Source organism: Oncorhynchus mykiss, chromosome 11 (genome assembly GCF_013265735.2).
Source record: "Oncorhynchus mykiss isolate Arlee chromosome 11, USDA_OmykA_1.1, whole genome shotgun sequence".
Lineage (NCBI taxonomy): Eukaryota > Metazoa > Chordata > Actinopteri > Salmoniformes > Salmonidae > Oncorhynchus > Oncorhynchus mykiss.
Window position 1 is genome coordinate 58,237,012 of NC_048575.1, and position 14,525 is coordinate 58,251,536.

General features: G+C 47.8%; 1 protein-coding gene across 3 annotated transcripts in view; it reads right to left on the bottom strand.

The window, feature by feature from the left end:
- Positions 1 to 214: 214 nt before the first annotated feature.
- Positions 215 to 14,525, bottom strand: part of LOC110536049 (probable E3 ubiquitin-protein ligase HECTD4) — a 75,709-nt gene continuing 61,398 nt past the window's right edge. For all 3 annotated transcript variants that reach the window (XM_036935890.1, XM_036935889.1, XM_036935888.1), the window contains exons 51-75: positions 14,399 to 14,525; positions 13,992 to 14,129; positions 13,610 to 13,746; positions 13,351 to 13,511; positions 13,089 to 13,270; positions 12,356 to 12,561; positions 12,112 to 12,242; positions 11,772 to 11,977; positions 11,453 to 11,632; positions 9,859 to 11,249; positions 9,527 to 9,734; positions 9,209 to 9,432; positions 8,889 to 9,034; positions 8,379 to 8,482; positions 8,061 to 8,184; positions 7,301 to 7,491; positions 6,973 to 7,119; positions 6,651 to 6,770; positions 6,405 to 6,560; positions 6,195 to 6,298; positions 5,443 to 5,664; positions 4,920 to 5,086; positions 4,508 to 4,703; positions 3,332 to 3,554; positions 215 to 2,317 (exon numbers count right to left, since the gene is read on the bottom strand). In XM_036935890.1, coding sequence (XP_036791785.1) covers positions 2,181 to 2,317; positions 3,332 to 3,554; positions 4,508 to 4,703; positions 4,920 to 5,086; positions 5,443 to 5,664; positions 6,195 to 6,298; positions 6,405 to 6,560; positions 6,651 to 6,770; positions 6,973 to 7,119; positions 7,301 to 7,491; positions 8,061 to 8,184; positions 8,379 to 8,482; positions 8,889 to 9,034; positions 9,209 to 9,432; positions 9,527 to 9,734; positions 9,859 to 11,249; positions 11,453 to 11,632; positions 11,772 to 11,977; positions 12,112 to 12,242; positions 12,356 to 12,561; positions 13,089 to 13,270; positions 13,351 to 13,511; positions 13,610 to 13,746; positions 13,992 to 14,129; positions 14,399 to 14,525 — 5,328 coding nt within the window. In that variant the 3' untranslated portion in view covers positions 215 to 2,180. The remainder of the gene's footprint in view (positions 2,318 to 3,331; positions 3,555 to 4,507; positions 4,704 to 4,919; positions 5,087 to 5,442; positions 5,665 to 6,194; positions 6,299 to 6,404; positions 6,561 to 6,650; positions 6,771 to 6,972; positions 7,120 to 7,300; positions 7,492 to 8,060; positions 8,185 to 8,378; positions 8,483 to 8,888; positions 9,035 to 9,208; positions 9,433 to 9,526; positions 9,735 to 9,858; positions 11,250 to 11,452; positions 11,633 to 11,771; positions 11,978 to 12,111; positions 12,243 to 12,355; positions 12,562 to 13,088; positions 13,271 to 13,350; positions 13,512 to 13,609; positions 13,747 to 13,991; positions 14,130 to 14,398) is intronic.

The following is a 14,525-nucleotide window of genomic DNA, read 5'->3' on the forward strand; positions in this document are numbered from 1 at the left end:
TTCCTTTTTATAGTAAAACATTAAAGGAAAACCAATTCTGAAATAAAATGTCAAATATTGCATGGTTCAAATGGTACTGTTTTGTGATATTGACCCTCAAACAGAAAAAAATATCAAATATTGATGTGACTTGGGCGCATAGGGCAGTCCGTGTGTGTTTCCTGAGTGTGTCTCCTGACACTAACACAAGAGAAATAAGTGAACAACAAGACACTTACATCAAGAAATGTTTTATTGTGAGACAGAAATCTCAAACGCCATCTTATTCTTTACCCCTCTATAATCCATTTTAGAGATCTGTGTTATGTTTCTGATGTGCAGAGGTAAGACAGTAAAAGTTAAGTTAATGCAAACATAAATAATTGTAATAAATATCAAGTAAATGTACAGCACACATTTTCTTACCGCAACACCCCTTTGTATGTATATGTCCGTTTTAATGGTCTATTCAAATCCTCCAAAAGGAGGTAAGAACAGAAAGAGTGTCCTTGTTAGCAGCGATTTACCCTTTAAAAGAACAAAACCAAACTAATTTGGCAAGCAATCCAAACATCCATCTCAAATATTTTGTGGTAGCTCTCATTGTGTTCTTCAAGTCCCATCCAAGTCAAATAGCTGTTTAACTCACACAAGAAAACATGTTTCACCATTGAGTAGAAGAGAATGAGCGGTAGAATCCATCTGAGTTCCAAGACATTAAGGTGACATATAACTAGTCATTTCAAAATTGGTAAAAAATAAAACCAAACAAACTGGATATCCAATAAAGAATATCCTAGATATATCATTATTATAATCATGTTTTTTCCCTGGAAGAATAGCGCAGAACAAAACAAAACAAAAAAACGATTGTTGAAGTGAAGCATCAAATATAATGTAGAAGTCTATTTACATGTTGTCTTCTGTGAAGTCCTTACACAGCTAAAACGTTTTGGTTATGGGTCAAACAAAAAAGCAGCAGAACCACTGCTCATTCGTCACAGGAAATATATAAAAAGGCTAGACCCCCTGGTGAGTGGATTGTGTGTGTTTGGCGGGGGGATTCGGCGCACATTCAGTAGCACACAAGCAATGTGGGAGGGCAGCTCGGGATAACAACATCTCCCTCAAATTTCACAAAGCAACACAAGTTTCGTAACCTGAAATGCAAGTATAGCAGACCTGGCAACCCAAAAAGCCAGACTTGACAACCAGGTAGAGCTTTAGTCGGTTAGTCCAACTTCAGTGTACCTGACCTTACCCTGCTGCCACGGCTACTAGGATAGTTTCAAAACTCAAAACTGCAACCTCACGTAATAGATTAATATGACTTTTTACAAGACATATACATACCCTCTTTATAGACTTAAATAAACCATATTCACTGTATATATAGGCTGATAGTTAGTTTAGTCTTTTAGCAGTCTATCTTTACAGGCAGTAACTATATAATGTCATACAGAGTGCTTGTCAACGTTTTGACTGCAGAGAGCTGACCTGGTAAAAAAAAACAGAGTTTCCTTTTCTATGTCAATCATCAAACAATACACAAGCCTTGATTCCAGAGGAATATTTTGGAGTTTCCTTTTCACACAGACTCCCTCTCCCCTTCTTGAGGAGGAGGTGCTTGTGGTAAAGGCATGCCTTAGAAAGAGTACCCTCTGGAAGGGTGGGAGGGGGAGCAGTAAGAACTAAGCTTAGAAGACCAAGTCCTCTGAAAGAGGGATGGGGAGGAAAGTGAGGGGAAATAAGGTGGAAGAGAGAGTAACTTTCCCTATAATCAAAAAGGGTATGTGCCCTGTCATAGGTCCCTCCCACTATGTGTGTAGTGATCAGTCAGCTCACTGCCACTCCAAAACAGAGGAGATAACAACATTAGTGTCAAGGAAAGCGGGGTTGAACTCCCCTACATCAGCTCTGAAAAAAATTGTCAAAACACACTCCTGAAATGCTCAACCTGATTAGAATGTTTTTGAAATTAAGCAAAGCCAAACATAAAACAAGTAGAAAAAAAGAAAAGCTTCAGTGTCTTCTTGGAAAGCAGGTTGGCCTTCTGTTCTGTGGGTAGCTCCAGGAGAGGGTGGAAGTAAAGTTGGGCAGGAGAGGGGTTGAGAGGGTGGGGCTGTATGGGTAATAAATAGTAGGGTTGGTGTTGAAGCTGCATTTATATGGAGGTGGTGTACTCCATCCATCAGGTCCCTTTAGCCGCTGAGAGGGTCCTCACGGTAGTGGATGGAGTAGCGCAGCTTCTCCAGCATCACATCCAGGGAGCTGTACTGGGGCAGCTTCACCATAAACATACAGGTCTCCACCCGGATGTAGCGAGAGTCTGGCGAACCTGGAAACCACACAAATAGGTAAACATACTGGATGAAGAAAAATCATCTTAAAACATTAAATGTAATATTTACATTTGAGGTTTTTTTTGTAGGACACTGGCTTCTTACTTTATCTTAATGAAAAAAAAACATCAGTTGCAAAGATGTGAAGAAGTTTTGTATTGCTTATGTTTTTGCTATTGTGAACTCATGAAGTTGTACATACAACAGCCGGATCGGCTAGTCACGGTAAAACATTGATATGTTTTACTCTTGTTTCTATTCCTCTGCTCCTACTAGGATGTCATTGACATTTGGCACTAATTGCAGGTGTAAATGTTACATGTATAATATAACCTTTAAAACATTAAACATCTGCAGAAAGAGCTCTGCACTTCTACTATGTTCAAATTCTGTTCTGCTGAGAGTATTATGTGCAGTCTGGAAAGTCATTTTCCATCAATTCCATGTTCTCCATGTCAATAATGGCCCATAGTATGATTGTCATTGCCTGGAACAGAAGCAGGCTGTCTCGTTTAGGGACCCTAACCTCTAATCTATGGAAGCTACTGTACTCATCAATCTAGTTTTACTGTTCATACTGTTGTGGTTGGAGTCTAACATTGGTTACATTTTTTTGTTGCTATCTAAAATATAAAAAGTTGGGGTAAAAAGTCCTTTGAGCAGCTTTGACACTTTGGTCTACTCTAAATATTATTTGGAGTTTGATCATAAGGTCTGAGATGATCCGTTTTAAGATAACAGCTCTGCATCTTCTCCCCATATAACATCCCCTACTAATTAACACACAATACATCCAGGAAGGGTGAAAATAGAAAATCATTATTTCAAAGCCGTCCAAGTTAAGACAGTGTGAGCTAATAAGGACGATAAACACAATCCTCCCAAGAGTTTGTGCACAAACAGCACAGAGGACATCAAGCACTTAGTAACCCGTGTGGCTTTGACTCGTGTGTCTGTTGTCCCACTACAATCTCCTATGACACACACCACTGACTTTTCCAGGCACTTACCTGCTCCCCCGTCCGGAGGGGCGATCTTCATGGGGTAGGGGGGTACGTGGGCGGTGTCCGGGCCCCCGTCCTTGCAGGGGCAGGTGAAGGGGACGCGCTCCTGGTTGCAGGAAAACTTGATGAACTTGCAGAGCTCCTCCTGAGTGAAAACCTCCAGCGCCATCCAGAAGAACTCAATGTGCTGGTCGGTCTCCATCAGACCCACCTGATACATGGTGTGGGCCTACAGAGAGAGAGGTAACAGGGGTTCATGCAAAACAGGGACAATTATGGGACTCTTCTAGGCAAAGACATTCACTATTACTGCCCACCAAAAATATTATCTTCTCATTACTCTATACTATAACTCTTACTTCTTAGTGTTGGATGAGGATGGTGGAGTGATGAATGAAGGTGTGTGTGTGTCGTAGGATTTCAGAAGGGGATGTGTACAGTAGGTGTGAGTGTCCTAGGGTTTCAGAAGGGGATGTGTACAGTAGGTGTGAACAGTAGGTGTGAGAGTCCTAGGGTTTCAGAAGGGATTGTGTACAGTAGCTGTGAGTGTCCTAGGGTTTCAGAAGGGGATGTGTACAGTAGGTGTGAGAGTCCTAGGGTTTCAGAAGGGGATGTGTACAGTAGGTGTGAGTGTCCTAGGGTTTCAGAAGGGGATGTGCACAGTAGGTGTGAGTGTCCTAGGGTTTCAGAAGGGGATGTGTACAGTAGGTGTGAGTGTCCTAGGGTTTCAGAAGGGGATGTGTACAGTAGGTGTGAGTGTCCTAGGGTTTCAGAAGGGGATGTGCACAGTAGGTGTGAGTGTCCTAGGGTTTCAGAAGGGGATGTGTACAGTAGGTGTGAGTGTCCTAGGGTTTCAGAAGGGGATGTGCACAGTAGGTGTGAGTGTCCTAGGGTTTCAGAAGGGGATGTGTACAGTAGGTGTGAGTGTCCTAGGGTTTCAGAAGGGGATGTGTACAGTAGGTGTGAGTGTCCTAGGGTTTCAGAAGGGGATGTGTACAGTAAGTGTGAGGTGGCAGGGAGGGTATGGTATATGTATTAGCTACCTCGCACTCTCTGCGGGGTTGGAAGAAAGCGGATATTTTCAGGGATACAGTATTTTCAACCTAACTTCCGTTTCCCCTGAAAAACGGATGTGGGGACTCCGCTAAGGCGTTGTGACGCCTGCTACGTTAGGTTAGCTACCTTGAGAAAATCCAGGTTGATGTAGGGCAGGCCACAGGTTCGTAGCTCCACCTCCAGGGGACTGAGCATGGTGAGGAGCTGCAGGGGGATGATGGAGCCCAGGCCTGCACGCACCGCTGTCATACACTCCACATTCTGCAGCTCCCGCAGGCGCAGGCCCCGCACTGCTCGCGCATACACATCCTTATTCTGCCAGCTACAAACACACACACACAGGACAGACAGTGTAGAGGGATATAGGGGTTAAACAGAGTTAGCACATTCTGTGAAAGTCAGAAATTACTGTGCTGAAAGGACAGAATTATTTGGAGAGAAAAACTGACGGCCAAAGGGAATCGCATTAGAGAACATCAACAAAGACTCATACGAACTAAACAAGTCCCTGGGCCATAGAGACAGAATGTCACTGTACCTGACACCAAGGTTGTGCCCCCCCTGGCACAGGTCCACCTCCTCTCCAGTCATAGTGATGTAGGTGAAGGTGCAGCAGGGCTGGCTGGGGGAGTCAGGACTCTCTCCTGAGTTGTGCTGGGTCGAGATCTCTGCACACAGGGCCTCCAGATCGTCCTCGTCACTCACCTAGGTTGCAGAGGGAAAGGGTCAGGTAGAGGTCAATGGAACACTGTTCTTTGGGAACAAGGGGGGGAAGTGGTATGGTGAAACTACAGTCTGGGTTTGAACTGTAGAAAGCAGAAGTCAGTAGTGACTGTATGGAGTTTACAGTAGAAAGGGACTGGTCAATAAGCTAGCTATTGGCCGAACCATGGAACATCTGCATACAGCATCACCAGTTTTTTGATGGGTTCGTTTCTGGTCAGAGCTTTCAAAACTTCCAGGGAGTCAGGAAGTAAGTCAGTTCCTCCTTTCATTATCAAAATCACCTCAATTTCTCCAGAAACATGACCAATATGCATGTCTAAATGACTGTCTCTTACACCCTCAAACTTCTTGACGTAGTTGTATGTGAGCAGGTCGGCCTCCTGCAGGTCCTGCTCTGGGTCCAGAGGCTCACCCACCAGGCTCTTCCAGAAGGAGCCCAGCAGGTCCAGGGGCAGGGGCACATCTGCCCGGATGGCAATGCCCAACAGCTGGCCAAAGAACTGCAGCAGCTGCTCCTCCGCATAGCTGATTGGACAGGGCGTCAGAATATACTTCCCCTTTGGAACAAAACAGCACAGAAGCACCACAATCAAGTTAGAGACTCTTCTAGCCTATCAGTAATACAGTGATCACTGGCCATGTAGTGCCCAACTGGTTTGCAATCCAGACACGGTTTACACTCCTATTATAAACTGGGTGGTTCGAGCCCTGAATGCTGATTGGCTGACAGCCATGGTATATCAGACCCTATACCACGGGTATGACAACATTTATTTTTACTGCTCTAATTACGTTGGTAACCAGTTTATAATAGCAATAAGGCACCTCAGGGGTTTGTGATATATGGCCAATATACCACAGCTAAGGGCTGTATCCATTCCGGCGATGCATCGTGCCTAAGAACAGCCCTTAGCTGTGGTATATTGGCCATATACCACACCTCCTCGGGCCTTACTGCTTAAGTATATACTGTGGGGAGTAGGATTAATACATATGTGCACTACTATTGAGACATTATCATCGTTCCTGGTGTTACAATGTTGCTGCAACCAGGGAAGGCAGATGGGGGTGGGGGGGGTCACTGTACCTTGTTGCGGTTGGCTGCTGCACTGGGGCAGGGGAGCAGCAGGGAGAGGGCGGAGCTCTGGAGTTCTTTACACACCTGCCACAGGAAGTGACGAAAGGAACCACCTGGGAGAGTCACAGAAGTCAGGGGTCAACTTAGACAGTGTTTCAGTCTTATCAAACAGAGTTCATTCCTTTAGGACAAAAGTGGGAGAAGAAGGTTGATACTAACTGGTGCCGTGGACCTCCTCTCCAGTGAAGCGGATGTTGAAGGCATAGGTGGGGTCTCCTCCGCTGGCCAGCTTCACACACAGCTGGGACGAGGGCACACAGGCTAGCTGGCGTGCCGCCTGGCAGAAGTAGGTGTTCTCTGAGGAACGGATCTCTCCTGGAGGAACACACACCATCAACACTCAACGTAGAGGTCATAACGTGAATGAAGGTAAAACAGGGCTCTGGGCCTGTCCTGTGAGCTCACCTCCAACAATCTCCAGAGGGTCCAGTGTGATCTCGGGGGCAGCGTGGTCTGCAGTCCGCTGTACTGTGGCGTTCAACACCTGGTTCATCACTATCACTTTGTTATCATAGAACACCAGGCCTGCATAGAGATAGGGTGGAGGTAGAATGAGTAGGTCAGCAAGACGTTTTTAATACTGTTCATATGGCCCACCTACAGCTTAAACGATTTAACAACCAGCCAATTCCCTGACACAACACCACTCCTTAATGATCCATACTGTTGCTGTGTGCCATTGACCTGACAGAGCAGTTCTGATATGTTATTTTTGTGTGTGTGTCACCTTTGGCCCCAGAGAGCAGTGCTGCGATGCTGTTCTGGTAGGTGTGTGTTTGTCTCAGCTCCACCAGGGGTAGGAAGAAACTCTCCAGGGTGTTGTTGAGAGACTGCAGGAGAGCAAAGCGCAGACGCAGGCTCTCCACAGGCACATCTACACACACACAGGGGAAATGTGAACACAGCAACACATATACGCAAATACACATTCCCACCCACTCACTAACACACGCTTACACTCATGATTACTGATGTCCAATACCACACAAACACGTGTAATAATAGACTGTGTATGTAAACTAATGACGTGGTATGTCAGTGAGCAGGTCACATACTGAGAAGACAGGCCACGCGTGGGTCAGCAACGTCACTGGGCTCCAGGTAGGCCTCATGGGGGTGCAGCCTGGCAGGTGTGATGGCCAGGTGACCACACAGCCTGTTGATGTACTGAACCAACGCTACGTCCATCTCCAGGCTCCACCTCCTACAGGCCTTTTGGGCATGCCGCGTGTCTATACAGGTACATCTGGAAAATCAGAGGAGAGGGAATACAACAGAGTGGTTAACCACTACATATGAACAGATCCTCTTAATGCAGATGTAGGATCTTAATTTGATCACTATTGTTGCTGAGATTTCCTGCACAGCAGGAAAACGTGTAGTATATTTGATGTTTAAAAGGCTTCTGAAGTTTGTAATTTCCACTTTAAAATGTCAGACTTGATTTGCCCTAACAAAAAATGTATCAACCCTTACAAAAATGTAAATGAATTATAATCCACATTTCCTGGCTCAAATCAAGATCCTACATCTGTGTATAATATGGCTTAATCTGGCACCAGCTGGCTTTCTCTAATTACAGAGATTACATGTACTGTACAGTGCAGTATAGTGTGTGATTCAGATGATTACACGTGACATCATTTCTTAGAGTACATCATGTGTAAATGTGTGATGTGTGTTGACGTAACAATCGCAATGTGTGTTCCATGCTCCAACTGTTTACAACATGCTCCAGTCATGTGTGTTCCTTTCCACACTCGGAGTGTGAAGGCTGACTGCAGGGCCTGGAGGGGGGCGGGTCGCCAGGCTCACCTTTCAAAGTGAAGGTCGTAACCGCAGGCCAGAATGGCCCTCCACACGCTACGGATGTCCTGCTTGGCCCGGTCCACAGCAAACTTATGGAAGCCCTCCAGAGTCAAGTACTTCTCCTCTGGGACTATGTGAGAGTGGTGAGGGAGGAGACAATACATGTAGAAATACATTAACAGCCAGACTCACAGATGCATGGACTTTATGCTCTCAGTTTCCATCTAGTCATCTACATTCTAACTGGAGGGAACTGTTCCTCAGCTCCAGAGAGATATTGGCTAGACAGATGGGTAACATGAGAGGGTACAGAGTGGTCAGTACCTTCAGGCTTCTTGGCAGGAGATTTCTCTGTGTCCTTCTCATCAGGCCTGGATTTCTCAGGGGACTTGGGCTTCAGTACAGTCTTCTTCTCACTCAGTGCAGTCCTGACAGAGACATGGAAAAAGGTCAGGAACAGGGGCTAATGGAAAATGTCTGTCCAAATGAGTACTGACGAATGTCATGGCTGAAATAACAGTATACTGAACGAGGCTTGATTTGATGATTAAGCATAATAAGCAACATTTAATCACTCTCCATTTTCCTTCTGTAAGTGGATAAAGAATCCACAGAGAACAGCTTTTATTGCTATTTTTTCTTAACATGAGAATTGAATTCGTAAGACTCGCTATTTAAGTAACACATTTCAGCGTGGGAAGCATAAGAGAAGGCTCTTAGGGGGAGTGTAATTTTGAAACCCACTACTTTCCATAATTACAGGTGGGAGTGGAAACTATTTCAGAAAATGGTGTTCAGGGTGGCATTGTGTGTGTGGTGAAGGACAAAACTCACCTGACGCTGTTGAGTACAGACTTCTCCTTGCTGGGTGGTTTGGTGATGGGTCTCTTGGTGCTCACCACCTTGACTGCGTGCTGTTCCTTACCCACCTTGCTGTATTTGTTCTTGCTGGGCTTGGTGGTGCCATATTTACGCAGAATCTGTGGAACATATAGCACTGCTCAGACAAACATGGCTGCAGATGCATATAGATGAGTGTGTGTGTGTGTGTTTGTGTGTGTGTGTAAAATCATGTGGATGAGGCAGGGTCAATTAAGCATATATCTATTTTGTTGTCTTCAAACACTCATGGTGGGGGGGGGGGGTGTACCAACCTGCGTCAGTTGGTCCTCCAGCACCTTCTTAGGCGGCCGTACATTAGTGAAGAAGACGTGGAGGAGGTTTCCAGTAGTCTGGGAGTTGATCTGCTCCTTGCTCAAGTAGATGTCTGACACTTTGACAGGCTTGGCTGGTGTGAGGCTGAGCATCTGCTCTGAGTGTGCACAACTCTTGAAGATGTCCATCAGCACGTCTCGTGCACTTGGAACCAACTTGTCCCCTGGGAACATAGGAGAAAAGATTAAGACCCCTCCGGATGTAGGACTTTTATCTGTATTGATAGAGTACAGATGATTGAGCCATAAACTACTTACCTCTGAGAGACTTGTTCAGGAAGTAGTCTTCAAGGGCGGAGCTACCCTGTGTGTCAAACAGGCTTGGGTTGACGCTGGAGGCTGTGAGGATCTCCTCATTGGTCAGTTCCATCAGCTCCTCCTCACCCTCCAGGCTGGATAAGCCAATCAAGTCGCTGCTGTTGAAGAGACTAGCGCGGATCTTTTCCACTTTGGCTCGGGCGCGAACCTACATTCAGGATGTGCAAAACAGATGAAGGACATGCAAGTCTGCCTCCATCAAAGCAAAAAATATATATAAATCAACAATATCCATATATCAAGTTCTTTGTAAAAATGCACTTGTGACCCACCTCTATGACAGCATAGCCCTTGATGGGCCGGGCCAAGATGGAGTTGCTGTCCAGAGAAGTGACGGTGTACATGGAGCCCCCGTCTGACACAGAGGCTGTTTCTGCGTTGTCCAGAGGTTCCCCCAGGCTGCCAAGACTGCCCAGGCTCCCCGTGCTGCACAGGGAGATATCCAGGCTCTCCTGGCTGGACACCGTGTGGGGATCCAGGGGCACTTGCTGTGGGGAGGGTACGGTCGAGGCTGCAGCCACAGGGGTGAGAGGTGGGGCAGCCAGCAGCTCCTGGTCCACAGAGAGCTCACTGGCGGTGCGGGACACGCCCCCCTGAGAGGAGCTGCAGATGGAGGTCTGGCTGGTGGAGGCTGAGGCCGAGACACTCATGGCTGGAGTCAAGCAGCTGGAGCTGTCTGGGCTCTCGTTGCTGGGGAAGGGGCGCCCAGGCTCGGGGGCTGCTTTGCCGTCCAGGGGGGTGGACACTCCGGCTCCTGCCTTGGGCTTCTTAGGTTCTTCCTCCTGCAGGGGGATGAAGATCTCGTCCTTGAAGAGACCCCCGTGGGCATGGCAGGCTCTGCGGATGGCACTGCGCACCACAGCCTCCTCCAGGTGGGTGGGGATGCCAGAGAGCACCAGCAGACGGCTGTGAGCGGTAGGTCCAACCAGGGCCTGGCAGGCGTCCGTCACAGCATCACTTGTCACACTCAGCCCCTGGGGATCCTTGTTGGCCAGGTGACGGAGGATCATGAGCAGGGTGAGGCCACGGTGGAACCACAGCATGTCCTCAGGTTTACTACCGGCCATGTTGAGCAGGGCGCTGTCGCTCTCTGACAGACGAGCCCCACCAGCAGAACCCCTCTTCCTTGAGGCCACTGCAGCCACTGCTGCTGCCGCACGCTCCCTCTTCATCTTCACCTTCTTACGCTTGGAGAGCAGGCTGGGGCTCTGGGGGGTCTGGCCTGGGGAGGAGGAGGAGGATGAAGAGGAGTCACTGAGATTAGGGGCACTGGTGGAGGACAGGGCTCCCACTCCTGAGCACCCCATGTTGAGGGGTACGGTGACCTCAGCTATAGACAGGCACACCTCCATCAGGGCATGGAAGTAGGTGGAGAATCTGCTCTGCTCAGTCCCCAGGGCCAGGCCACCAGAGGATGAGCCCCCTGCTCCGGCCCCTGCAGTTACCCAGCCCTGGGTCTCCCGGTCATACAGCTTGCGGAGCTCTGTCTGCAGGGCCATGAGCATGGCCAGGCAGGGGTTAAGCAACAGAGCGATGGAGCTGGACAGGCCTGCAGGGCTTTTCCGCTGCTCCAGGTGGTGGATCTTACGGAAGAGCTCAGCCAGCAGATGGAAGGAGAGTTCCTTGACGCAGGGGGCCAGATCTGTGGTCCATAACAGCCCACCTAGAACGCCACAGACAGGAAGAGAGAGGGAACAGAAACTCTTAGAAAATAGTGACCAACTTGTTGTCAGCACAAAACAGGATGCGATATTAGTCCCATACAACGAGTGACTGAAGGTTATGTAAAAGATGTAGACGTTGGACACCTCATGGATCGCCATGGAGGCAGAAATTTCAAAGATTTTACGAAAGTGTAGCACCTACCCAGCAGCTCCACCACCTGCAGCAGCACAGACGAGGGCACAGTGTCCAGCTCCTCCTCAGAGTGCTCATTATTCTCCCCTAGCTTCCACGTCAGCAGCTGCTCAGCAAATGCCATAGCCAGGGGGAACTCCAGTGGCAGGGAGTGCAGCACCAGCACCACGCCAGGAGGGGGCGACACCCCTGAGAGAGAGACAGTGAAACAAACCAAGCTATTATCAATACATGTTAATCATTTGAAACAGAGAGAAACATAATTAACATATATATGCTGAACATAGTTATTACTGTAAGCCAGGACTAGGGGAGATCAAGCACTCACCCAGTTTGATGTGCACTTTGTCGGTGGGGATGATGACAGTGGGGAACTGGTTGGTAGTGGGAGGGGGGGTGAGGCCTGTGTTGGAGGGTGAAGCATCCAGAGGGTAGCACACCGCCTCCATCAGGTTGAGCTGGCCGTTCCTGCGCACCTTGTGACCAAGGCCATAAACCATAACCCGCGCCCATGGGGCTTTGTACAGGGAGGAGCTAGTGGGGAAGAGAGGAAACGTGAGAGAGGCAGAAAATGGGGGCACTGTAAGACATCTAGGATGGTCAAGGGTCATGGGTTAAACTTAGATAAAGGTAATTGGAAACAAAAAAAGTATGTTAAATTAGCTCACTCTTTGCGGCAGCCTAGTTGGCTCTCTTTGCAGGAGACGATCACGAAGGCAGCACCCGGGAAGTTGACATCCATGCTGACCTTTGACTCTGATACTGGGAAGTCCTCTGAAGTGAACTGCTCTGGTGCATTCTACATAATGGAACAAGGGAAATAAAGATGAACCATATTAAAACAAAAGATCTCCATCCCTGGGGAAATATACATTCAGACAGACTCGGGTCATTAGTTAACCCTGTGCAGACCTGTAGAAAGCAACAGATCTGCTTGGTGAGCTCCAGCAGGCTCTCCTCCCCCTGGTGCAGGGCGCGGGTGATGGCCACGGTGAGCCACTCCCGGATGGGCTGTGCGTTGCCCTGGTAAAACAGTTCTGTGGGAGAACAGCTCTGGCCCTGCAGATTGTGGAGTAGAGACTGGGCCACCAGGATGGAGCTGGAGCTGATGGTGCCATCTGCAGGACAAACAGAGAACACTCAGCACAAAGATCATGGAAAGGTTGCCTAATAAATCAGTCTGTGATACCAGCTCGGGTAACACAGTCTGAAATAAAGCACTGCAAAAATGTTGAAAGATTTCTTACAAGCCAGAATGTCGCATGCCTTAGGTGACAACAAATCGTGATAGCCACACACAGAGACCTGCGTTTTGAAGTTGGTTTAATAATATTTCCTGTGGATATTTTGTCATAAATTTCCACTGGCAGCAGGACAAAATCATTGGACAACAGGTATATATATTCAACATTCTGACTTGTAAAGGGACTGTTTGGAATTTTGGAATCTAAATGTTAGAGACGGTAGTGGATGCTTGTCCAGTCTACACTCGGATTCTTAAAAGCAGACTCCAAATCACTCCATTCATTCAATTGTACACCTAATAATCCATGTGTTATTTCAGTCTAGTCCATTTTCTAACTTCATTCTATTTAACCCATTATTTTCCGTGGATCATCATGTCATCCAGAGAGAGTCTGCTCACCAGGCAGAGGCGGAGCCAGCAGCTGATTGGACAGCAGCTGCAGGTGTTCCAAAGTGATGTCTCTAATGGCTGGGATGTGGAGGAGGCGGGTGAAGGTGTGGGGGCTCTTGGGGGCAAAGATGTTGAGTAGCGCCATGCGGCAGTAAAGCCGAGCCAGGGCACTCTCACAGCGCAGAAGCTCCCTGAAACACAGCAGGCCACGGGGGATGATTTACAGTTCATAGCAGTGTGTTATTTCAGCGTGTGTGTGTGTGTTAGTTACCTATGGATCTGGATGTTACTGCTGTCGAGATTAACAAGGCCATTGGCAGCAGTACGGCGGGATCCAACAGGGGGGCGCTCCAGCATCTCAATGGGATACCAGTACCTCACCAGCACCCCCTCACTACGCAGGTACGTCTCTACCTGTACCAGTTCATTCACCTGAAAACACAGACACACACAGTAAATAACAAGAGACAAAGCTTAACTTATTTTCGCTTTGTTTCTATGACAACTGAAGTGAAGTGTTCCACACTCACTGAGTCCACGTCCAGAACCACTCCGTGCAGGCCGAAGGTTTTCAACATTCCTCGGATGGCAAACTTGGGCAGGGCTGTTCCGCCTGTGGTGCTGTTGGTGTTGTTGCTGTCTGGACAGCGGATGACCACGGTCAAACCTGAGACGAGGAAACATACTGTATAAGTAAGGGCAAAGCCGGGTAACACTACAGCCTATATGTTCATAATGATAATGATCATTACAAAAAATTATTCAAAGAAAATAGTGCTTCAGTAATTGTTAAACCAGCTATCAGGAAAACTGTTTAATAATGTATTTACAGTGAGGGTCAAAGGTGATGAAAAGAATAACGGTTCAATAACCGAGGTCTCTGCCATGGTGGTGGGTGCAAGTGCAGGGTACCTTTGCGGACTTTATCGATGGTGAACTTGTTGGCCTCATCCTTGATGTCCTCGATGGTGGGGAGGTAGAGGTCCCGGGGGATGCCACCGTTCTCTTCATACAGGAACTCCACTGTCTGCCGGGCTATGTCAACCATGCCTGAACAACATTTCAAGCAATAAAAACACCACAAAGAACAAACGTCAAAAAGCATCCCTTCAAAAATGTCAAACAGTGGAGTCAATGGGGAGCTGCTCTTTAAACAGAGCTACAGGGTTGACCACCTCTTACCACCTGGTTTTCAGTGTCCCAAGCTGCTCTTTAAACAGAGCTACAGGGTTGACCACCTCTTACCACCTGGTTTTCAGTGTCCCAAGCTGCTCAAAGAGCAGAGGAGCAGAAACGAGAGACTGAACATAAATCCTCACCCAGCTGCAGTGCTCCCTTGATCTGGTCCAGACCGGACTTCCTCTCTGCCTCATTGCGGAAGCGACGGCGGATGGTGGGGAACACCTTGGTCTCCCAGGCCTTCACCAGCAGGGCATAGTGGTCCTC